The sequence below is a fragment of the Scyliorhinus canicula genome, chromosome 8 (assembly GCF_902713615.1).
Source record: "Scyliorhinus canicula chromosome 8, sScyCan1.1, whole genome shotgun sequence".
NCBI lineage: Eukaryota > Metazoa > Chordata > Chondrichthyes > Carcharhiniformes > Scyliorhinidae > Scyliorhinus > Scyliorhinus canicula.
Window position 1 is genome coordinate 10,172,971 of NC_052153.1, and position 24,205 is coordinate 10,197,175.

The following is a 24,205-nucleotide window of genomic DNA, read 5'->3' on the forward strand; positions in this document are numbered from 1 at the left end:
AGCCAGTGTGGAGCTGATCAGAAAGGACCCAGTGAGGTGAATCGGACCTTGTGTCGGTAATGTCGTTCGCTAAATGAAGAGACTTTTCAGAAACTTGTTGGACTCCCTTTGCTTTACTTTTTAAATTTAGAGAACCCAATTATTTTTCTCCAATTAGGGGGCAATTTAACGTGGCCAATCCACCTAGCCTGCACACCTTTGGGTTGTGGGGGGTGAGATCCACTCGGACACGGGGAGAATGTGCAAACTCCACAAGGATAGTGACCCGGGGCCGGGATCGAACCTGAGTCCGCAGCACCGTGAGGCAGCAGCGCTGGGGGGGGGGGGGGGGGGGGGGGGGGGGGGATGCAGGGCATGGGGGGCACTCCTATATTGGGTTGGGTTGGGGGGAAGGTCAGGGATTGTTTTGGGGGCCTCCGAGTTCGGGACGCTGTGATCTCTCACTACAATGGGGTGTTCCGGCGAGTGGTGCTCCCCACTGTACAAAACGGGGCGATGTGCTGCCTTGGCCACGTGTTCCATGTTCAGGCCCCTTATTCAAAGCGAGTCGTGTTGAATAGTCATGTGTTTCTCAGCACTGCGAGTGCCGGGAAACAGGCGGCTAATCTCACTCGCAAAGGGACTTTATTCCCTTTACGGAAAAACACGCCCGATGTATCTGGATTTTCAGACAACCTATTAACATTATAATTACTCCTAAATATCCTCACATGCCCTGAAAGAATAAATTTATATTTTAAATCATCACATTTCTCCACCATGATAAGAAATCTCTCATATTTTTAAAATAACAAGCCTTGTTTTTTAAAACAAATACGATTTTAGCATCCATTTTATCCAGTCATGATCATTTATTTCCCCATCTGAAAATTTAAATAAAATATGAAGGACCCCACATTTTTAACCTCCTGGTTTGCTGTCTGTGTGAATACATCAAGGTGATTGGCTGCTGACCGACACCACTCCTGCTGCACTAGATTTAAACTCCCATCGGGAAAGGGGAAACTCCCTGATCGCCCGCCGTAGAATCCTGTTCGGCTGGCGGTCAGCAGCACCGCCCAAAGCTGCAGACTGGCTGTCCGACCTCTCGGAATCTCTCCAAATGGAGAAAACCAAGGGCGAGATTCTCCGCAAATGCGGAGAGTCGTAAAGGCTGCCGTGAAACTGGCCATGTTTGACGGCAGCCTTCACGCCCGTTCCCGGGACCCGATTCTCCCCCCCCCCCATCGGGGCTAGGAGCAGGACCCCGGGAATCACGGCATCGTGGCCTCAACGACCGTCGTTAAGGCCGCGCGCCAAGATGACGCGCGGCCGGCTCCAACCCGCGCATGCGCGGGTGATGTCATCACGCCATTGACAGAACCCGCGCATGCGCAGTTCCGCATTTCTCCACCGCCGCCCGACAAGATGTGGCGGCTTGATCTTGTCGGGCGGCGGAAGGGAAATAGTGCGTCTCTTTTGGACGCAGGCCCGACGATCGGTGGGCACCAATCGCGGGCCTGTCCCCTCCCGAGAACAACGGTGGTGCTCCCGCCCCAAACGGGCCTCTGGATGCCCCAAACGGGCATCCAGCGCCCGTGTTTACGACGGCAGCGAGCAGGTGTGTTTGCTGCCGTGAGAAAACGGGCGTAAAGGCCCAGCCGCTCGGCCCATTGGCCGCGGAGAATCGCCGCTCGCCGTTTTTTACGGCGAGCGGCGATTCGTGTCGTGGGCCGGGCGAGGGGGGGGAGAATAGCGGGAGGGTGCAAAAAATGTCGGGAGGCCCTCCCGCTATTCTCCCAACCGGCGTGGAGGGCGGAGATTCGCACCCCAAATTCGCCATCCGAGGGTCAGACGGCGGCTTCCACAGAACGTGGGAGCCATTCACCCAATTGTTCCGGGGCCTGTTTGTGGCCAACGAACAAGCAGAAGAATAGCCAGGTAGCCAAGAATCAGGGGAAAGTAGCCGAGGCGGGGAAGGGAGGGATAGACCGGGGGAAGAGGGGGGGGGGGAATAGCAGCTAAACCTAAGAGAAAAGAAAGGCGAACCACAGAAGAGGGGGAGGGGGGTAGGGGGAAGAAGGGGTGGGGAGGGGGGGAAGAGGGAGGTGTGGTGATGTGCATTACTGTAAATACACAAGGGGTTAATGTAAATACATGTAGACTAGCTAGACACTAGAGGGAGCACCAGAGACATGACACCCAGACACTCAACCAGTAGATCAGTTAGATAAGACACGACCAATGGGCATTCACGATACACACAGTGGTGACACGACCACAGGTGGGTCATTACACCAACCCATATATAAAGGACACAGCACACATCATCTGCCTCTTTCCAGTGGAGACACTCAGTGAGTACAGACACAGGGTTGATTCAATATCACTCCCACCACGTGGATTGTAGCAGACTGGTTAGTCAGTCTGAGTAGCTATAGTAGGACTAGCAGTAGTGTCGAACCCGAGTAATAGAAGTGTAAATAGTTTAATAAACGTGTTGAAGTTATCTCCACGTCTGAACCTTCCTTTGTCAAGTGTACCACAAGGAAGCCGCTTATGCTACGCTTAGAGCATAACAAGACAGGAGGAGACAGGGAACAATAGAGGGGAGCCAGAGAGGTGGGGGGGGGGAGGCAAGAGAATGACAGCCGGAAGGAGGGCACAGGTAACGATAACAAACTTGGCATCTACAGGAGCAGAGAACAAGGAAAATCCGGGCGAAAGACGGGACGAACGGCTGAAGCGGAGGTGATCGCGAGACGACAACGGCAGTGAAAACCGTCCGGGAGAAGCAAGCGACAAACAACACCAACACCAGATCCATTTGCATATTGCCCTCTGTAATTGTTCTGTAATTGTTTCCCTGGAACCCAAATGTATATGTACCCCCCAGTTTCCACCCCCCCCCACAAACAGATGCCTACTTATGTGCTAAAAATAATACTGCCAATTGTACAGAGCTGCTGTTGTTGAATAGCGCATAATACCCTACCAGTTATTTTATTCTAACTCTTTCGTTGTTGTTTGTTTTGTTTTTTGTGCGTGTTCCCTTCTCTTCTATATATATATATGTGTGTATTCTATTTTGTGTACATAACGGTAAATATACTTTGTTCAAAAACCCAACAAAAAACATTTATAAAAAATGGAAAGGGGAAGCCCACACCACAGAGATTGCTGAATCTTTGGTGGTAACGGATGATCTTGCTGCTGGTCAATGGCAGGCTACCTCCACCACAGGGGGGACAGCGCAAAGTCCTGCCCTTAATACCAATTGGTGAAAAATGTCCCTATTTGCTTCAATACAATTGGGTCAACATCTTTGTTTAAAATAGCAAACAGAGGGCAGCACAGTGGGTTAGCACTGCAGCCTAACGGCGCCGAGGTCCCAGGTTCGATCCCGGCTCTGGGTCACTGTCCATGTGGAGTTTACACATTCTCCCCATGTTTGCGTGGGTTTCGCCCCCACAACCCAACGATGTGCAGGGTAGGTCGATTGGCATTGTGGATAGCACAATCGCTTCACAGCTCCAGGGTCCCAGGTTCGATTCCGGCTTGGGTCACTGTCTGTGCGGAGTCTGCACATCCTCCCCGTGTCTGCGTGGGTTTCCTCCGGGTGCTCCGGTTTCCTCCCACAGTCACAAAGATGTGCAGGTTAGGTGGATTGGCCATGATAAATTGCCGTTAGTGTCCAAATTTGGCCTTAGTGTTGGGTGGGGTTACTGGGTTATGGGGATAGGGTGGAGGTGTTGACCTTGGGTAGGGTGCTCTTTCCAGGAGCCGGTGCAGACTCCATGGGCCGAATGGCCTCCTTCTGCACTGTAAATTCTATGATAATTGCCCCTTAATTAGAAGAATTAATTGGGTACTCTAAATTTATTTTTTTTAAATAGCAATCAGAGAAATTTAGGATGAATGCATTAAATTCTACATTACTGGGCGGCACGGTGGCGCAGTGGTTAGCACTGCTGCCTCACGGCGCCGAGGACCCGGGTTCATTCGCTGCCGGCCCCGGGTCACTGTCCGTGTGGAGTTTGCACATTCTCCCATGTCTGCGTGGGTCTCAAAGCGCAGGGTGGGTGGATTGGCCACGCTCAATTGCCCCTTTTAATTGGAAAAAAATAATTGGGTCCTCTAAATTTATTTTTTTTAATTCTACATTATTGACACCGCAAATGTGAATGACACCACGCTCCCAGGAATACCAGATGCTGCTCTTCCCTCTGAGAGCTGATTGGTGGGGATTTAACCCGAGGGTCACCTCGGGCGAGGGGGGAGGTTGAGAAGGCGAGGTTGAATAACTTCAGCTGGCAACGGGAATTGAACCCATTATGAACCAGCCGTCTAGCCGACTGAGCTAAACCGGCCCCCTATTGCCCCCTCACAGCCGGCTTGTAATCCTTACATTTCCTTCATGAGGAATTCACAGCAATGGTGTTAAAGTTAAAAGAACATTACCTTTACACAGCAAGGTTACTTCCTCCCATCGTCCTGCTTCGGTACAGACAGACATACTCCTTCCCGACACAGTGTAAAATCCATCCCTGCATCTGTAGTGGACAACACTCTCTCGTCTTGTACAGTTGTACTGGAGCAGCTCAGTCCGCGGTATTGCTGGTGGGATTCCGCAGTCAATCTCTATTAAAAATAAAGGGTACAATGATCCACTCTCAGTTAGGGCTCCTTCACTGGAATGCATGTTTTCATCCGTAAAAATGCCCAGCCAGCATTTCGCAAGCCACATTCCAACCCTTGTACTGCAACCCAGGACAAAAATTAATTATCTGTTTCCAATTAAGGGCCAGTTCAGCGTTGCCAATCCACCTACCCTGCACATCTTTCTGAGCTGTGGGGGTGAGGCCCAGACAGACACGAGGAGAATGTGCAAACTCCACACGGACAGTCACGCGGGATCGAACCCGAGTCCTCGGCACCATGAGGCAGCAGTGCTAACCACTCTGGCGCCTAAGAAAAATCGACTAAAGAAAGAAGCGTTACTTGTTTCAAATTTTATACACACGCACTTTTATTTATTGGTGGTTAGGTCAGTCGGCTAGATGCCTAATGTGTGGATCAGACTCGTGACAACAGCATGGGTTCGATCCCTGCGCTGGCTGAGGTAGTTTTGAGATCTATCTCTGAGAGTGGAAGGTGATGGTAAATCATCATTGATTCTAAATCTGCCAAGAGAATAGGTCAGAATGAAGCATCGACAGGGAATGAGCCCATGGACAGAGCACACATGAATCTGAAATGAAATCCAATGAAATGAAAATCGCTTATTGTCACGAGTAGGCTTCAAATGAAGTTACTGTGAAAAACCCCTAGTCGCCACATTCCAGCGCCTGTTCGGGGAGGCTGGTACGGGAATTGAGCCCGCGCTGCTGACCTGCCTGGGTCTGCTTTAAAAGCCAGCTATTTAGCCCTGTGCTAAACCAGCTCACTTGCTTTAGATCAATATTGGCCAGGCCACTGGGGCAGATCTCCTCTGCTCGTCTTTGAACCGGTGACTATGGAATCTTTCATGGTCACCTGGGAAGGCGGATGGGGAGTCAATCTTTTAAATTTGTTTACGGGATATGGGCGTCGTTGGCTGGGCTGGTGGCATTTGCGAAGGTGGTGATGAGTTGACTTCTTGAACCACCGCAGTCCATGTGGTGTAGATACACCCACAGTGCTGTTAGAGAGGAAGATCCAGTTACCAATGGCACGGGATACGTGTGGTCTGAGCCGGAGTGCCAGTTGCGGACTGTGTCCAGTGTCGCCACACTCAGCTGGGATCCATGCCACTGGCCGAGGGCGGGGGGGGGAGGCGTATGTCAGGGCTAGGGAGACTGGTGGGGGGTGGGCTGTGGGGTCGCGGTCCGTGGGTATGTTACGCGCATGGCCGGCGACATGTTTTACGGCAAAACCGGTGCAGATCGTCAGCCCCGCGCATGCGCGGCCCGGGATCCGGCCATTCTCCGGCTGTTCTCGACGCGATCCGGGGGAGTTTCACATAGCGCCGGTGCAAGTCCCTCACCTCGGAATTGGTGAGGGGTTTACGCTGATTGTTGTGACGTGAACCTCCCACAGATTCTCCGTATGAGCCACAGGAACGGAAATCTTGCCCCTTGTTTTATCAAAATTACTCTCTTCTGCAGCGCTACAGAGAAATGCTTAAACATTGTCACATTGTGAAGGATTATAAAAAAGCAGGCAGGTTTGCATTTGTATAGCACCTTTCACAACCTGGGGCCATTTTAAAATGCTTTATAGCCAATGGGGTACTTTGAAGCGTGGTTGTTTGTTATGTTGGAAACATGGCAGCCAAACTGCACCCACTAAACTTTCACAATGTGATAATGACCAGATGATCTTCTGCTGTGATCTGGATTAAGGATTGAATATTGACCAGGACACTCACACCCTCATCTTCAAGATGCTTGTGACCTTTTACATTTACCCGCGAGGGCAGTCAGGGCTTCAGATTAATGTCTCATCCAGGAACCTAAACATGGAATTAGGAGGGCTAAAAGGGGCCATGAAATGTCTTTAGCAAACATGGCCAAGGAGAATCCCAAGGCTTTTAATGCATATATTAGGAGCAGGAGGGTAGCAGGAGAAAGAGTCGGCCCACTCAAGGACAATGGAGAGAAGTTATATGTGGAACCACAGGAAGTGGGTGAAATCCTGAATGAATATTGTGCATCGGTATTCGCCAGGGAGAAGGACATGACGGATGTTGAGGTCAGAGGCAGGTGTGTGAACGCTCTGGGTAACGTCAATATATCAAAGGAGGAAGTGTTTTTTTTAAATATATAAATTTAGAGTACCCAATTCGTTTTTTCCAATTAAGGGGCAATTTAGTGTGGCCAATCCACCTACCCTGCACATCTTATGTGTTGTGGGGGCGAAACCCACTTAAACACGGGGAGAATGTGCAAACTCCACACGGACAGTGACCCAGAGGCGGGATCGAACCTGGGACCTCAGCGCCGTGAGGCAGCAGTGCTAACCCTCTGCGCCGCCGTGCTGCCTGTGGTTCAGGTAATGGCCTGCATGGCTGAGGGCTTGAATCCATGGTACGGGGCTTCAGCTGCATGGCACAGGCACTGGTGAGAATCCATGAGTCAGTGCCAGAGGAGGGTAGAGCTTCTGGATCTCACTCCAGCTGCCCGTCTATCCAATGGAGGAGCTGAGGGGCTGCCAAGCGCCCGAAGGGAAGAGGATCGGCAAGATCGCAGCCCGGGTCTTCCATCCAGGGAGTGTCCAGCCCATCTGATACCCTCCTCCCTCCAGGTGCTCACCACCCTCTGTGTGAAAACATTTCCCCTCTGATCTCTTTTCCATCTCTCCCCTCTCACTTTAAACCTTTGCCCTCTAGTTCTAGACCCCTCTACCTTTGGGAAAGATGTTAACTATCTACCTTATCTATGCGCCTCATTATTTTATAGACCTCTATAAGACCACCCCTAAGCCTCCTAGGCTCCATGGAAAAAATCCCAGCCTGTCCAGCCTCTCCTTATAACTCAGACCATCAAGTCCCGGTAGCATCCTCGTAAATCTCATCTGCACTCTGTCTAGTTTAACAATATCCTTCCTATAATAGGGTGAGCAGAACTGAACATATTATAACTGAGAATAATGTTGAGACAGTAATTTGTAGTGACCTTCATCCTTCGATGGCATTCCCTTTCCCCCCAGCTCTCACGGGCTGAGGATTGAACGAGACTCCCACCTCGAACATCCAGGCACTTTATTCCCCGGTGGCCTGACCTCCATAACCAGTGGCTTTTCCCTTCCACGCTGCTCAGTCCCTGCATTTAGTGGGGACCCACCCAGGAACGTCACAGTCGTCCCCTGTACCCACCCTGTGATTTCACCCGTTTCAGCTGCCACTCTAAAGGGGGCAGTTCCTCAGCAGAGAAATGGCCAGGAACCCAGGGAGGGGTGACGAGAAGCGCTATCACGCACGCCAGCCTCCGGACCCTTCCAGACCTGGAGGCCCTCAGCAACGAGGGGCAGCTGAGGCCTACAAGCCAACCCCGCACCCCTTCCCCCAAAGTTCTAAGGTGCAACACCCCCACCCCACCCACCCCTCCCCCACTGGACCTGAGGTCCACTTATCTGGGATCCCCACTCCCCTACCCCGTGCATCCTCTCCAGTCCCCCCCCCCCCCTTCTCCCCTCCAATTTACACCCTGGAGGGTGATGATGACGTGAACACTCACCTCCAACATCCCCAATCGGAGGGTGGGGTCTCCAGGCCCTCACTTTATACAGCTGTTATAAATAGCGACAGCGCCACATCATGCCCGTGAACATTTAGTTGGGGGGGGGGGCTGACTAATCAGAGGTAATGCACTTAAATGTGAGGGAATTAATTTAAACCTCGCCACATCATCGGTGAGGGACATAGAAAATCGGAAATGCGATCTCTCGTGGGAGAATCGTGTTTCCCAACCCTTGCGCACGTGTCATCATTCTCGCTGACGGCTAACGCGGGTTCACAATTCGACTGGTAGGGAATTGCGACGGTGAAAGAAATAAAACAAGTGATCATAATTCATTATTTTTTAAAAATTATTATTACTTTTTTTGAGTTACAAAGCCAGGGGTCAGAGTGTGGTCAGGGTCGAACCCCTAATCCAGCTCCTGGCCTGCTTCAAAAACCAATTCAAATTCAAATTGAATCCAATTCATGGTCCCCACAAGAGAGACAGATCTGAACCAAAAGGCCGAGAAGCGATGCGATCATTTTTCAAATTTTTAAAAAATATATATATATTTACAGTACCCAATTCAGGTTCCAGGTTCGATTCCGGCTTGGGTCACTGTCTGTGCGGAGTCTGCACATTCTCCCCGTGTGTGCGTGGGTTTCCTCCGGGTGCTCTGGTTTCCTCCCACAGTCCAAAGATGTGCAGGTTAGGTGGATTGGCCATGATAAATTCTCCTTAGTGTCCAAAATTGCCCTTAGTGTTGGGTGGGGTTACTGGGTTATGGGGATAGGGTGGAGGTGTTAACCTTGGGTAGGTTGCTCTTTCCGGGAGCCAGTGCAGACTCGATGGGCCGAATGGGCTCCTTCTGCACTGCAAATTCTATGTATATCTATGTGCAGGTTAGGTGGATCGGCTGTGCTAAATTGACCCTTAATTGGAAAAAATGAATTGGATACTCTAAATTTATCAAAAAAAAAGAATAGTCTGCTCGTCTCTGATGTGTTATCTGTGCTGGTCTAACATCGACTGCAACTGGATGCAGTAAAACGAAAAGCAGGCTTCTGACCCAGGAGATGGTACAACACTGTTTTATTGAACCTGTTGATTGCTGTACATAATCTGCTGTGGGTTGACACTCTATTAACCTAACTGATAACAGGGCAGCACAGTGGCCTAGTGGTTAGCACAGCTGCCTCACGGTGCTGAGGTCCCAAGTTCAATCCCGGCTCTGGGTCACTGTCCGTGTGGAGTTTGCACATTCTCCCCGTGTCTGCGTGGGTTTCGCCCCCCAAAACCCAAAAATGTGCAGAGTAGGTGGATTGGCCACGCTAAATTGCCCCTTAATTGGAAAAAATAATTGGGTAATCTAAATTTATTTTTAAAAACCTAACTGATTTGACCAGACAAGCTCTCTACCACATGGTGGTGATGTTCATTGGCCTGTGCACTGCGACTATCTCCCTGGCCGAGTCCTGTGAGAGAGGGAGAGCCTTAATGCCCTGTGGGCTTTATAGTGGTGGTGTCCTGTCTGGTGATTGGTTGTTCTGTGTCGTGTGTGTTCATTGGTTATCCTGTGTGTCAATCACTGCCTGTCTGCATCTCATGATATACATGAGTGGATATTATGACAGTCTCCTGGTAAAGTCTTTAGGCAGAGAGATAAATCAGGCAGAGATGTTTCCCTGGTATTTTCAAACATTCCCAGACCTGCTCCCAACACCCCTCCGGCTTTTCGTAAGATCACTTCTACTGACCTCTCCCAGAATATGTCCAGTCAGTGTTGGCAACCCCTACCTCAGCATTGCGGCCACTTACTCGTCTTGAATAATCCCCTCAAGTTCTATCTCTCGGTGCTTTTCCCAAACTATTCGCCTATTATTTGAGAGTGGATATCATTTAAAAACATTTATGGAGCACTGACCTTCACATTCCAGGTTTGCTCCTTCCCACTGGCCCTGGGCAGAGCAGATCGATGTGTTGTTTCCTCTGACAAGCACGTAGCCAACCTGGCAGTGGTACACAACAACACTCCCATAGGTTGTGTTAACGGAGTGATATGACACTGTGTTCAGTAACGCTGGTGGTGATTCACAGTCAACAGCTGAGGAGACACAAACCCGGGTTAGTTTAATTTACTTCCCTGTGCATTGGTGAATTCCTAATGGACAGAATCCGGAATGTCCAGACCAGCTCCCTCCATAGTAATTAAACTCGTAAAAAGCACAGAAAAGAAAAATTAGACAAATGTCCAGTCAATGTTCCTGATTGAGAACAAATCTTTACCAGCACACTGGGAGAAAGTCACTATATTTCCTTGGAAAATGTGAAGAACATTCTTAATGTCCAACTGAAGAGATGGACATATTCCCACTTTAAAAAAAAATTTTGAGTACCCAATTATTTTTTTCCAATTAAAGGGCAATTTAACGTGGCCAATTAACCTACCCTGCACATCTTTGGGTTGTGGGGGTGAAACCCACGCAAACACAGGGAGAATGTGCAAACTCCACACAGACAGTGACCCAGCACCGGGATCAAACCTGGGACCTCAGCGCTGTGAGGCAGCAATGCTAACCACTGCGCCACCGTGCTGCCCCATATTCCCGCTTCTAATGTCTCACCAGGGCTCCGGGTTCAATTCCGGCCTTGGGTGGCTGTCTGTGTGGAGTTAGCACGTTCTCCCCGTGTCTGCGTGGGATTCCTTGGGTGCTGCAGGTTCCTCACACAGTCCAAAAATGTGCAGGTTAGGAGGATTGGCCATAATCAACGCATGGGACTCAGGGATAGAGCGAGGGAGTGGGCCTAGGCAGAGTGTTCTTTCGGTGGGTCGGTGCAGATTCGATGGGCCGAATGCATGTCTCTGCACTGTAGGGGTTCTATGAACAGCCTAAGGTCGCATAAGCTTCACTAGCCCGACCTACAAGTTCTCTGAACCTGAAGGCTCACCTCCAATATAGGGGCACAGCAACTGGAGTTATACCTTCAATCCTTCAAACTTATTAAGCAGTTTGAATAAAAATACATTGCATTAAGTAATGTACTTTTAGGAAATCCATCGTGTGGAACAGAACATCTTTTCTGTCAATATTATCCATGACAATGCAAAATGTAAAGTTTTTAGATCCATTCAAAAAATTGTTACTATTCAACCTAAACGCCACCAGACTTGGTTTCATATCCCTTCATAGAAAACAATCTATTCTTTGGAGATTTGGAATGTTTAATTAAGCATTTGCTGCTTTTTGTAGGAGCGAGTCCCATACTTTTAACTCTTTGTGCATGAGGACACATCCCTAACTTCTTTCCTGAGTACGCCAACTTTAAGGTTATGTTTCTGTGTCCCAGATTCCCTTCAGCAGTTAGGAAAGTTTCTCCATCAACCTTATCAATTCCTTTCAAAATCCTAAAAACCTCAATCAGTTGCCCACCTCCCCCATCCCCCAGCTTTTTGTGTCCCACAGAAAACAACTCAAATTATGCAACTTCTCCAATAAGTCTTGGAGTCTGTGTGACATTCTGGCCAATCTGTGCAGCTCGCCTGCCAAGGTCACGGTGCCTTCGCTGAAGGTGCGGTGCCCAAAACTGTACGCAGTGCACTCCAGAACGTAGTCAAACCTCATTCTCAAATCGGCAGTGGGACTTGAACTCGTAGACTAACCACTCAGATCCAAGAGTGCTGCCGATGAGAACATTGGTATTAGCCATCCTGCGCGTACATACAATGAGGGATCTTATGAGGTTTGCCTCAAGCGAAAGAAAAATTCAACGAGAGAGAAGCTACAGAATGCAGTCACTCCCGGGATATCATTTCCATGGATTCTCAGTTTGACTTAAGCCAGACTTAGGTAAGAAAAGATTGTAGGGGGCTCAAGTACAGCACAAACACTAACTTGGCCTGTTTTGTGGGCCCCATCCCTCATTTAACGGTGAGTTACTAATATCACAAATGCGGTTACACCTGGGAAATTATTTCCACGTAGTCTCAGTATAGCTTGGGCTTCGGAACATTCCGGAGCACCGACCTTCACATTCCAGGTTTGCTCCTTCCCACTGGCCCTGGGCAGAGCAGATCGATGTGCCGTTTCCTCTCACACGCATGTAGCCAACCTGGCAGTGGTACATAACCGCGCTCCCATAGGTTGTGTTAACTGGTGGCTGTGAGGCCGTGTTCAGTAACGCTGGTGGCGATCCACAGTCAACAGCTGAGGAGATACAAACCCAAGTTAGTTTAAATGTGAGGTAATGCATTTTGGTAGGTGTGACATGGAGAGAAAATATACTGTAAATGGTAAAACTCTGAGGAATATACAAAGTCAGAGAGATCTGGACGTGCAGGTCCACAGATCTTTGAACGTGGCAATGCAAGTGGACAATTTAGTCAAGAAAGCAGACGGAATGCTTGCCTTCATTGGACGGGGCATCGAGTATAAAAACTGGCAAGTCATGCTACAGTTGTACAGAACCTTGGTAAGGCCACACTTGGAATATTGCGCACAATTCTGGTCGCCACATTACCAGAAGGATGTAGAGGCTTTGGAGAGGGTGCAGAGGAGGTTTACCAGGATGGTGCCTGGTCTGGAGGGTGTTAGCCTTACGGAGAGGCTGAATAAACACGGACTGTTTTCATTAGAAAGACGGAGGTTGAGGGGTGACCTGATAGAGGTCTATAAGATTATGAGGGACATGGATAGAGTGGATGGGCAGGCACTCTTTCCCAGGGTGGAAGGGTCAGTCACCAGGGGGCATAGGTTTAAGGTCCATGGGGCAAAGTTTAAAGGAGATGTGCGAAGCAGGTTTTTTACGCAGAGGGTGGTGAGTGCCTGGAACGCGTTGCCAGGGGAAGTTGTGGAAACAGATACATTAACGGCGTTCAAAAGGCATCTTGACAAACACATGGATAGGATGGGTATAGAGGGATACGGCACAGGGAAGTGCTGAGGGTTTTGGCAAAGGTTGGTTTTATGACCGGTACAGGCTTGGAGGGCCGAAGGGCCTGTTCCTGTGCTGTATTGTTCTTTGTTCTTTGTAGTTCTCTGTGCATTGGTAAATTTCTAATAGACAGAATCCAGAACTTCCAAACCAGTAATTAATAATTGCAAAGCAAAATCCATTGGGGAAAATAAACAATGTGATGAATGTTCCATTATTGCTGGCTGGATGTACACTGGGGAAAAACTCCCTACATTTTCTTGGAAATGTTTAGTTTTCCACTGTATAAGTGGACAGAGCCACATGTTTAATGGCCCTGTTAAGATGACATCTCCTGGGCAGCATGGCGGCGCAGTGGGTTAGCACTGCTGCCTCACGGCGTCGAGGTCCCAGGTTCGATCCCGGCTCTGGGTCACTGTCCGTGTGGAGTTTTCACATTCTCCCCGTGTCTGCGTGGGTTTCGCCCCCACAACCCAAAGATGTGCGGGGTAGGTGGACTGGCCATGCTAAATTGCCCCTTAATTGGAAAAAATGAATTGGGTACTCTAAATTTTAAAAAAAAGATGACATCTCCTTGGGGAAAGCAACAGGAACACGCCGTTCAATCCCTCAAACCAGTTACTTAGTAACAGCTTCAATAAAAAATAAATTGCATCAAGAAATGTATTCTTAGCAAATTAATTTTTTGCGATGGAGCAATTTCCCTGTCAGCTTTACCGATAATGCATAGACCGATGACGATATCCGGATTATTGCTCGAGGTCTTGTGTAAATTGACATGGAGGCTGTCAGCTCAGGTTAAAGAGTTGGTTCTGGATTTTCATAGATAGAACAGTACAGCACAGAACAGGCCCTTCGGCCCTCGATGTTGTGCCGAGCAATGATCACCCTACTCAAACCCACGTATCCACCCTATACCCGTAACCCAACAACCCGCCCTTAACCTTACTTTTTTTTTAGGACACTACGGGCAATTTAGCATGGCCAATCCACCTAACCCGCACATCTTTGGACTGTGGGAGGAAACCGGAGCACCCGGAGGAAACCCACGCACACACGGGGAGGACGTGCAGACTCCGCACAGACAGTGACCCAGCCGTGAAATGAACCTGGGACCCTGGAGCTGTGAAGCATTTATGCTAACCACCACGCTACCGTGCTGCCCACTTTCGAAGACCTGGGGCGAAATTCTCCGACCCCCCCACCCCCCGCAGGGTCAGAGAATCTCCTGGGGCCGGCAAAAATCCTGCCCCCCCCGTGGCCGGAATTCTCCGCCACCCGGGAATCGCGCCGCGCCGATTGGCGTGCCCCCCGCGGCGATTCTCCAGCCCGCGATGGGCCAAAGTCCCGCCGCTGGGAGGCCTCTCCCGCCGCGGCACGTGGTTTAAACCACCTCTGTGCCGGCGGGATTGGCGGCGCGAGCGGGCCCCCGGGGTCCTGCGATACTGGAAAATGGTGGTTCCGGAATTTCTAGTCTCCGGCCAGTTTGCACAATTCCAACCGGCAGCCATTTTGACAGTGTCGATTTGTGGGCCCCACACTGCGGCCTAAACATGGCCAGTGAAGGTGGCGGGGCAGGAGCCCAAAATCACAGACATTCGGGGAAGGCCTGTCCTAGGGGCACCTTTAACCCCCAACCACCCTTATCTCCCATCCCCTCCCCACCCGCAGTGCCTATGGCACAAGGCCACCACAGCAGTGCCAATTAATCATTAAAACTGGGCTGATGTTTTTAGTAGGGCACAAATGAGCCTGAATCAAGCTGCTAAATAAAAAGCTTGGTTTATTGCAAAGCAATTATATTGACAATATACCTCAGAAACCAGCTGGGTCTGCTCTCTCGGTTCCATACCTGGCCGACTTTATACAGATCTCAATCATGAATGATCTTGGGAGGGGCAGCACGGTGGCGCAGTGGGTTAGCCCTGCAGCCTCACGGCGCCGAGGTCCCAGGTTCGATCCCGGCTCTGGGTCACTGTCTGTGTGGAGTTTGCACATTCTCCCCGTGTTTGCGTGGGTTTCGCCCCCACAACCCAAAGATGTGCAGGGTAGGTGGATTGGCCATGCTAAATTGCCCCTTAATTGGAAAAAATGAATTGGATACTCTAAATGTATAAAAAAAAAAAAAAAAAAAATGAATGATCTTGGGCATTCCCTTAGCGGGGGAGCTAGTATTCGGCGAGACTCGCGGGGAGACTGATTGCTCCAACTCCGTAGGTCTCGTGCGGGTTCTAACAATGTTGCTGTGAACAGAGGCAGGAATTCCATCCCGCTGGCCTGCCTCTGTTGCAGTCTCAGGCCTTCCTCCAGAGGTAGCAGATTGGACACCACCTCCCCTCCCCTGGAGCGAAAACATCATCTGCTGGGGTCCTTCATGCGAAGCCGACTCAGGAATTCCCTTTACCCAGAGAATGGTGAGAATAAGGAATGTGGCTGAGGTGAATAGTTTAGATGCATTCAACAGGAGGTTAGGTGTGGTAAACACCACTAGTGTTATGTTGTATGTATTACGGCACTGCAATAAATTGATGTACCGCCAATTACCACCAGACGAGAATGGTGAAACAATCGAGGCTTTATTGCACAAGGTGTTGTGCCTCCTGCAGCTGGAACCAGAATGGGAGCAGCGCAGGAGAGCGCACACTTTTATACTCCGCCTGCTGGGCGGAGCCAGCAGGCAGGGATTTACCGTCGTACCTGTAATATACGGGCATTGCCGTAATACATACAATACAACACTAGTGGTGTTTACCACATTAGGTAAACGCAGCAGGGAGAAGGGAAAAGAAGGTTACGCTGAGAAAGTTAGATAAGGAGAGAGGGGAAGAGGTTTGAGTGGAGCATAAACACTAGCATGAACTGGTTGGGTCGAATGGCCTGTATCTGTGCAGTCTAGCTTATGTAATCCTATGTAAACCATGTGAGGTGTTCAATGATGATTTGCTATAATCACAAATACAATTTTGCCTGGAAAGTTATTTCCATGTAGTCTCAGTATAACGGGTTTCGGAAAATTCTGGTGCACCGACCTTCACATTCCAGGTTTGCTCCCTCCCACTGGCCCTGGGCAGAACAGATCGATGTGTCGTTTCCTCTCACACCCTCATAGCCAACCTGGCAGTGGTACACAACAGCGCTCCCATAGGTTGTGTTAACCGGTGAATGTAACACCGTGTTCAGTAACGCTGGTGGTGATCCACAGTCAACAGCTGAGGAGACACAAACCCGAGTTAGTTGAATTAACTTCTGGGTGTGCTAGTGAATCTCTAAAACAGAAACCAGAACCTCCATCCCTCAATTTGCACAAGATATTGCCCAATGCACAACTTTTAATGTCATTGGTTCAGGGGTAAAACCATAGTGTGGGCACTGGGAGAAACTTTCTATTCATCTCTGATTTGATTTGATTTGATTTATTGTCACATGTATCGAAGTACAGTGAAAAGTATTTTTCTGCGGCTGAGGAACGTACACAGTACGTACATAATAGACAAAAAGAATAATCAACAGGGAACATTGACAAATGGTACATCGACAAACAGTGATTGGTTACAGTGCGGAACAAGTGGCCAAACAAAGCAAATACATGAGCAAGAGCAACATAGGGCGTCGTGAATGGTGTTCTTACAGAGAACAGATCAGTCCGAGGGGTGTTGTTGAGGAGTCTGGTAGCTCTGGGGAAGAAGCTGTTCCCATGTCTGGATGTGCAGGTCTTCAGGCTTCTGTACCTTCTGCCTGATGGAAGGATCTGGAAGAAGGCAATGCTTGGGTGGGAGGGTCTCTGATAATGCTGCCTGCGTTATAATAATCCTGAGGCAGTGTGAGGTGTATACAGAATCAATGTGGGGGTGGCAGGTTTGTGTGTTGTGTTAGGTTGAGTTCACGACAGTCTGCAGTTTCTTGCGATCTTGGACCGAGCAGTTGCCATGCCGAGCTGTGATGCAGCCGGATAGGATGTCCTCTAGTGCACATCTGCAGAAGTTTGTGACAGTCGATGCAGAGATGCGAAGTTTCTTTGGCTTCCATAGGAGGTAGAGACGGTGTTGAGCTTTCTTGACTTTTGCATCAACGTGAGTGGACCAGGACAGACTGTTGGTGATGGTGACCCCCAGGAACCTACAGCTATCGACCATCTCCACTTTGGAGCCGTTGATGCAAACGGGAGTGTGTGGCGTGCTGCGCTTCCTGAAGTCGATGATCAGTTCCTTGGTCTTTCAGACATTTAGAAAAATGCTGTTTTCAGTACACCATGCAACCAAGTAATTTATCTACCTCCTGTAGTCTGATTCGTCGTTGTTTGAGATGCAGCCCACCACAGTCGTATCATCCGCAAACTTATAGATTGAGTTGGAGTTAAATGTTGCCACACAGTCATGGGTGTGTAGGGAGTACAGTAGAGGACTGAGCATACATCCTTGTGGGGCCCCGGTGTTGAGGACTATTGTGGAGGGGGAGGGGGATTGCGATACTGGAAAATGGTGGTTCCGGAATTTCTAGTCTCCGGCCAGTTTGCACAATTCCAACCGGCAGCCATTTTGACAGTGTCGATTTGTGGGCCCCACACTGCGGCCTAAACATGGCCAGTGAAGGTGGCGGGGCAGGAGCCCAAAATCCCAGACATTCGGGGAGGCCTGTCCTAGGGGCACCTTTAACCCCCAACCACCCTTATCTCCCATCCCCTCCCCACCCGCAGTGCCTATGGCACAAGGCCACCACAGCAGTGCCAATTAATCATTAAAACTGGGCTGATGTTTTTAGTAGGGCACAAATGAGCCTGAATCAAGCTGCTAAATAAAAAGCTTGGTTTATTGCAAAGCAATTATATTGACAATATACCTCAGAAACCAGCTGGGTCTGCTCTCTCGGTTCCATACCTGGCCGACTTTGTACAGATCTCAATCATGAATGATCTTGGGCATTCCCTTAGCGGGGGAGCTAGTATTCGGCGAGACTCACGGGGAGACTGATTGCTCCAACTCCGTAGGTCTCGTGCGGGTTCTAACAATGTTGCTGTGAACAGAGGCAGGAATTCCATCCCGCTGGCCTGCCTCTGTTGCAGTCTCAGGCCTTCCTCCAGAGGTAGCAGATTGGACACCACCTCCCCTCCCCTGGAGCGAAAACATCATCTGCTGGGGTCCTTCATGCGAAGCCGACTCAGGAATTCCCTTTACCCAGAGAGTGCTGAGAATAAGGAATGTGGCTGAGGTGAATAGTTTAGATGCATTCAACAGGAGGTTAGGTGTGGTAAACACCACTAGTGTTATGTTGTATGTATTACGGCACTGCAATAAATTGATGTACCGTCAATTACCACCAGACGAGAATGGTGGAACAATCGAGGCTTTATTGCACAAGGTGTTGTGCCTCCTGCAGCTGGACCCAGAATGGGAGCAACGCAGGAGAGCGCACACTTTTATACTCCGCCTGCTGGGCGGAGCCAGCAGGCAGGGATTTACCGTCGTACCTGTAATATACGGGCATTGCCGTAATACATACAACACAACACTAGTGGTGTTTACCACATTAGGTAAACCCAGCAGGGAGAAGGGAAAAGAAGGTTACGCTGAGAAAGTTAGATAAGGAGAGAGGGGAAGAGGTTTGAGTGGAGCATAAACACTAGCATGAACTGGTTGGGTCGAATGGCCTGTATCTGTGTAGTCTAGCCTATGTAATCCTATGTAAACCATGTGAGGTGTTCAACGATGATTTGCTATAATCACAAATACAATTTTGCCTGGAAAGTTATTTCCGTGTAGTCTCAGTATAACGGGTTTTGGAAAATTCTGGAGCACCGACCTTCACATTCCAGGTTTGCTCCTTCCCACTGGCCCTGGGCAGAGCAGATCGATGTGTCGTTTCCTCTCACACCCTCATAGCCAACCTGGCAATGGTACACAACAGCTCTCCCATAGGTTGTGTTAACCGGTGAATGTAACACCGTGTTCAGTAACGCTGGTGGTGATCCACAGTCAACAGCTGAGGAGACACAAACCCGAGTTAGTTGAATTAACTTCTGGGTGTGCTAGTGAATCTCTAAAACAGAAACCAGAACCTCCATCCCTCAATTTGCACAAGATATTGCCCAATGCACAACTTTTAATGTCATTAAAAGCAAATACATGAGCAAGAGCAGCATAGGGCGTCGTGAATAGTGTTCTTACACGGAACAGATCAGTCCGAGGGGTGTTGTTGAGGAGTCTGGTAGCTGTGGGGAAGAAGCTGTTCCTATGTCTGGATGTGCAGGTCTTCAGACTTCTGTACCTTCTGCCTGATGGAAGGATCTGGAAGAAGGCAATGCCTGGGTGGGAGGGGTCTCTGATAATGCTACCTGCCTTCCTGAGGCAGTGTGAGGTGTAGACAGAATCAATGTGGGGGTGGCAGGTTTGTGTGTTGTGTTGGGTTGAGTTCACGACAGTCTGCAGTTTCTTGCGACCTTGGACCGAGCAGTTGCCATGCCGAGCGGTGATGCAGCCGATTAGGATGTCCTCTATTGCACATCTGCAGAAGTTTGTGAGAGTCGATGCAAAGATGCGAAATTTCTTTGGCTTCCATAGGAGGTAGAGACGGTGTTGAGTTTTCTTGACTTTTGCATCAACGTGAGTGGACCAGGACAGACTGTTGGTGATGGTGACCCCCAGGAACCTACAGCTATCGACCATCTCCACTTCGGAGCCACTGATGCAGACGGGAGTGTGTGTCGTGCTGCGCTTCCTAAAGTCGATGATCAGTTCCTTGGTCTTTCCGACATTTAGAGAAATGCTGTTTTCGGTACACCATGCAACCAAGTAATTTATCTCCCTCCTGTAGTCTGATTCATCGTTGTTTGAGATACGGCCCACCACAGTCGTATCAGCCGCAAACTTATAGATTGAGTTGGAGTTAAATATTGCCACACAGTCATGGGTGTGTAGGGAGTACAGTAGAGGACTGAGCATACATCCTTGCGGGGCTCCGGTGTTGAGGACTATTGTGGAGGGGGGGGATTGCGATACTGCAAAATGGTGGCTCCGGAATTTCTAGTCCCCGGCCAGTTTGCACAATTCCAACCGGCAGCCATTTTGACAGTGTTGATTTGTGGGCCCCACACTGCGGCCTAAACATGGCCAGTGAAGGTGGCGGGGCAGGAGCCCAAAATCCCAGACATTCGGGGAGGCCTGTCCTAGGGGCACCTTTAACCCCCAACCACCCTTATCTCCCATCCCCTCCCCACCCGCAGTGCCTACGGCACAAGGCCACCACAGCAGTGCCAATTAATCATTAAAACTGGGCTGATGTTTTTAGTAGGGCACAGATGAGCCTGAATCAAGCTGCTAAATAAAAAGCTTGGTTTATTGCAAAGCAATTATATTGACAATATACGTCAGATCCCAGCTGGGTCTGCTCTCTCGGTTCCATACCTGGCCGACTTTGTACAGATCTCAATCATGAATGATCTTGGGCATTCCCTTAGCGGGGGAGCTAGTATTCGGCGAGACTCGCGGGGAGACTGATTGCTCCAACTCCGTAGGTCTCGTGCGGGTTCTAACAATGTTCCTGTAAAACATAGAACACTACAGCGCAGTATGGGCCCTTCGGCCCTCGATGTTGCGCCGACCTGTGAAACCATCTGAAGCCTATCTGACCTACACTATTCCATTTTCATCCATATGTCTATCCAGTGACCACTTAAATGCCCTTAAAGTTGGCGAGTCTACTACTGTTGCAGGCAGGGCGTTCCACACCCCGACTACTCTCTGAGTAAAGAAACTGCCTCTGACATCTGTCCTATATCTACCACCCCTCAATTTAAAGCTATGTCCCCTCGTGTTGGTCATCACCATCCGAGGAAAAAGGCTCTCACTGTCCACCCTATCTAACCCTCTGACTATCTTATATGTCTCTATTAAGTCACCTCTCAGCCTTCTCCTCTCTAACGAAAACAACCTCAAGTCCCTGAGCCTTTCCTCGTAAGACCTTCCCTCCATACCAGGCAACATCCTAGTAAATCTCCTCTGAACCCTTTCCAAAGCTTCCACATCCTTCCTATAATGTGGTGACCAGAACTGCACGCAGTACTCCAGGTGCGGCCGCACCAGAGTTATGTACAGCTGCAGCATGACCTTGTGGCTCCGAAACTCAATCCCCCTGCTGATAAAGGCTAGCACACCATATGCCTTCTTAACAGCCCTATTAACCTGGGTGGCAACTTTCAGGGATTTATGTACCTGGATGCCGAGATCTCTCTGTTCATCTACACTACCAAGAATCTTGCCATTAGCCCAGTACTCTGCATTCCTGTTACTCCTTCCAAAGTGAACCACCTCACACTTTTCTGCATTAAACTCCATCTGCCACCTCTCAGCCCAGCTCTGCAGCTTATCTATGTCCCTCTGTATCCTATAACATCCTTCAGCACTATCCACAACTCCACCGGCCTTCGTGTCATCTGCAAATTTACGAACCCATCCTTCTACACCCTCTTCCAGGTTATTTATAAAAATGACAAACAGCAGTGGCAGGAATTCCATCCCGCTGGCCTGCCTCTGTTGCAGCTTCAGGCCTACCTCCAGAGGTGGTAAACACCACTAGTGTTATGTTGTATGTATTACGGCACTGCAATAAATTGATGTACCGTCAATTACCACCAGACGAGAATGGTGGAACAATCGAGGCTTTATTGCACAAGGTGTTGTGCCTCCTGCAGCTGGACCCAGAATGGGAGCAACGCAGGAGAGCACACACTTTTATACTCCGCCTGCTGGGCGGAGCCAGCAGGCAGGGATTTACCGTCGTACCTGTAATATACGGGCATTGCCGTAATACATACAATACAACACTAGTGGTGTTTACCACATTAGGTAAACCCAGCAGGGAGAAGGGAAAAGAAGGTTACGCTGAGAAAGTTAGATAAGGAGAGAGGGGAAGAGGTTTGAGTGGAGCATAAACACTAGCATGAACTGGTTGGGTCGAATGGCCTGTATCTGTGTAGTCTAGCCTATGTAATCCTATGTAAACCATGTGAGGTGATCAACGATGATTTGCTATAATCACAAATACAATTTTGCCTGGAAAGTTATTTCCATGTAGTCTCAGTATAACGGGTTTCGGAAAATTCTGGTGCACCGACCTTCACATTCCAGGTTTGCTCCCTCCCACTGGCCCTGGGCAGAACAGATCGATGTGTCGTTTCCTCTCACACCCTCATAGCCAACCTGGCAGTGGTACACAACAGCTCTCCCATAGGTTGTGTTAACCGGTGAATGTAACACCGTGTTCAGTAACGCTGGTGGTGATCCACAGTCAACAGCTGAGGAGACACAAACCCGAGTTAGTTGAATTAACTTCTGGGTGTGCTAGTGAATCTCTAAAACAGAAACCAGAACCTCCATCCCTCAATTTGCACAAGATATTGCCCAATGCACAACTTTTAATGTCATTGGTTCAGGGGTAAAACCATAGTGTGGGCACTGGGAGAAACTTTCTATTCATCTCTGATTTGATTTGATTTGATTTATTGTCACATGTATCGAAGTACAGTGAAAAGTATTTTTCTACGGCTGAGGAACGTACACAGTACGTACATAATAGACAAAAAGAATAATCAACAGGGAACATTGACAAATGGTACATCGACAAACAGTGATTGGTTACAGTGCGGAACAAGTGGCCAAACAAAGCAAATACATGAGCAAGAGCAACATAGGGCGTCGTGAATGGTGTTCTTACAGAGAACAGATCAGTCCGAGGGGTGTTGTTGAGGAGTCTGGTAGCTCTGGGGAAGAAGCTGTTCCCATGTCTGGATGTGCAGGTCTTCAGGCTTCTGTACCTTCTGCCTGATGGAAGGATCTGGAAGAAGGCAATGCTTGGGTGGGAGGGTCTCTGATAATGCTGCCTGCCTTCCTGAGGCAGTGTGAGGTGTATACAGAATCAATGTGGGGGTGGCAGGTTTGTGTGTTGTGTTAGGTTGAGTTCACGACAGTCTGCAGTTTCTTGCGATCTTGGACCGAGCAGTTGCCATGCCGAGCTGTGATGCAGCCGGATAGGATGTCCTCTAGTGCACATCTGCAGAAGTTTGTGACAGTCGATGCAGAGATGCGAAGTTTCTTTGGCTTCCATAGGAGGTAGAGACGGTGTTGAGCTTTCTTGACTTTTGCATCAACGTGAGTGGACCAGGACAGACTGTTGGTGATGGTGACCCCCAGGAACCTACAGCTATCGACCATCTCCACTTTGGAGCCGTTGATGCAAACGGGAGTGTGTGGCGTGCTGCGCTTCCTGAAGTCGATGATCAGTTCCTTGGTCTTTCAGACATTTAGAAAAATGCTGTTTTCGGTACACCATGCAACCAAGTAATTTATCTACCTCCTGTAGTCTGATTCGTCGTTGTTTGAGATGCAGCCCACCACAGTCGTATCATCCGCAAACTTATAGATTGAGTTGGAGTTAAATGTTGCCACACAGTCATGGGTGTGTAGGGAGTACAGTAGAGGACTGAGCATACATCCTTGTGGGGCCCCGGTGTTGAGGACTATTGTGGAGGGGGAGGGGGATTGCGATACTGGAAAATGGTGGTTCCGGAATTTCTAGTCTCCGGCCAGTTTGCACAATTCCAACCGGCAGCCATTTTGACAGTGTCGATTTGTGGGCCCCACACTGCGGCCTAAACATGGCCAGTGAAGGTGGCGGGGCAGGAGCCCAAAATCCCAGACATTCGGGGAGGCCTGTCCTAGGGGCACCTTTAACCCCCAACCACCCTTATCTCCCATCCCCTCCCCACCCGCAGTGCCTATGGCACAAGGCCACCACAGCAGTGCCAATTAATCATTAAAACTGGGCTGATGTTTTTAGTAGGGCACAGATGAGCCTGAATCAAGCTGCTAAATAAAAAGCTTGGTTTATTGCAAAGCAATTATATTGACAATATACCTCAGAAACCAGCTGGGTCTGCTCTCTCGGTTCCATACCTGGCCGACTTTGTACACATCTCAATCATGAATGATCTTGGGCATTCCCTTAGCGGGGGAGCTAGTATTCGGCGAGACTCGCGGGGAGACTGATTGCTCCAACTCCGTAGGTCTCGTGCGGGTTCTAACAATGTTGCTGTACAACATAGA

General features: G+C 49.3%; 1 protein-coding gene across 12 annotated transcripts in view; it reads right to left on the reverse strand.

Annotated features, from left to right (window-relative positions):
• The window catches only part of susd1 (sushi domain containing 1), a 104,251-nt gene that overhangs the window by 39,004 nt on the left and 41,042 nt on the right, over nucleotides 1–24,205 (reverse strand). For 10 of the 12 annotated variants that reach the window (XM_038804171.1, XM_038804176.1, XM_038804174.1 and 7 more), the window contains 6 exons: nucleotides 22,219–22,398; nucleotides 18,909–19,088; nucleotides 16,142–16,321; nucleotides 12,206–12,385; nucleotides 10,105–10,284; nucleotides 4,441–4,620 (listed from right to left, as the gene is read on the reverse strand). In XM_038804171.1, the coding sequence (XP_038660099.1) occupies nucleotides 4,441–4,620; nucleotides 10,105–10,284; nucleotides 12,206–12,385; nucleotides 16,142–16,321; nucleotides 18,909–19,088; nucleotides 22,219–22,398 (1,080 nt within the window). The remainder of the gene's footprint in view (nucleotides 1–4,440; nucleotides 4,621–10,104; nucleotides 10,285–12,205; nucleotides 12,386–16,141; nucleotides 16,322–18,908; nucleotides 19,089–22,218; nucleotides 22,399–24,205) is intronic. The other 2 variants (XM_038804173.1, XM_038804172.1) reach the window with 2 other exon arrangements.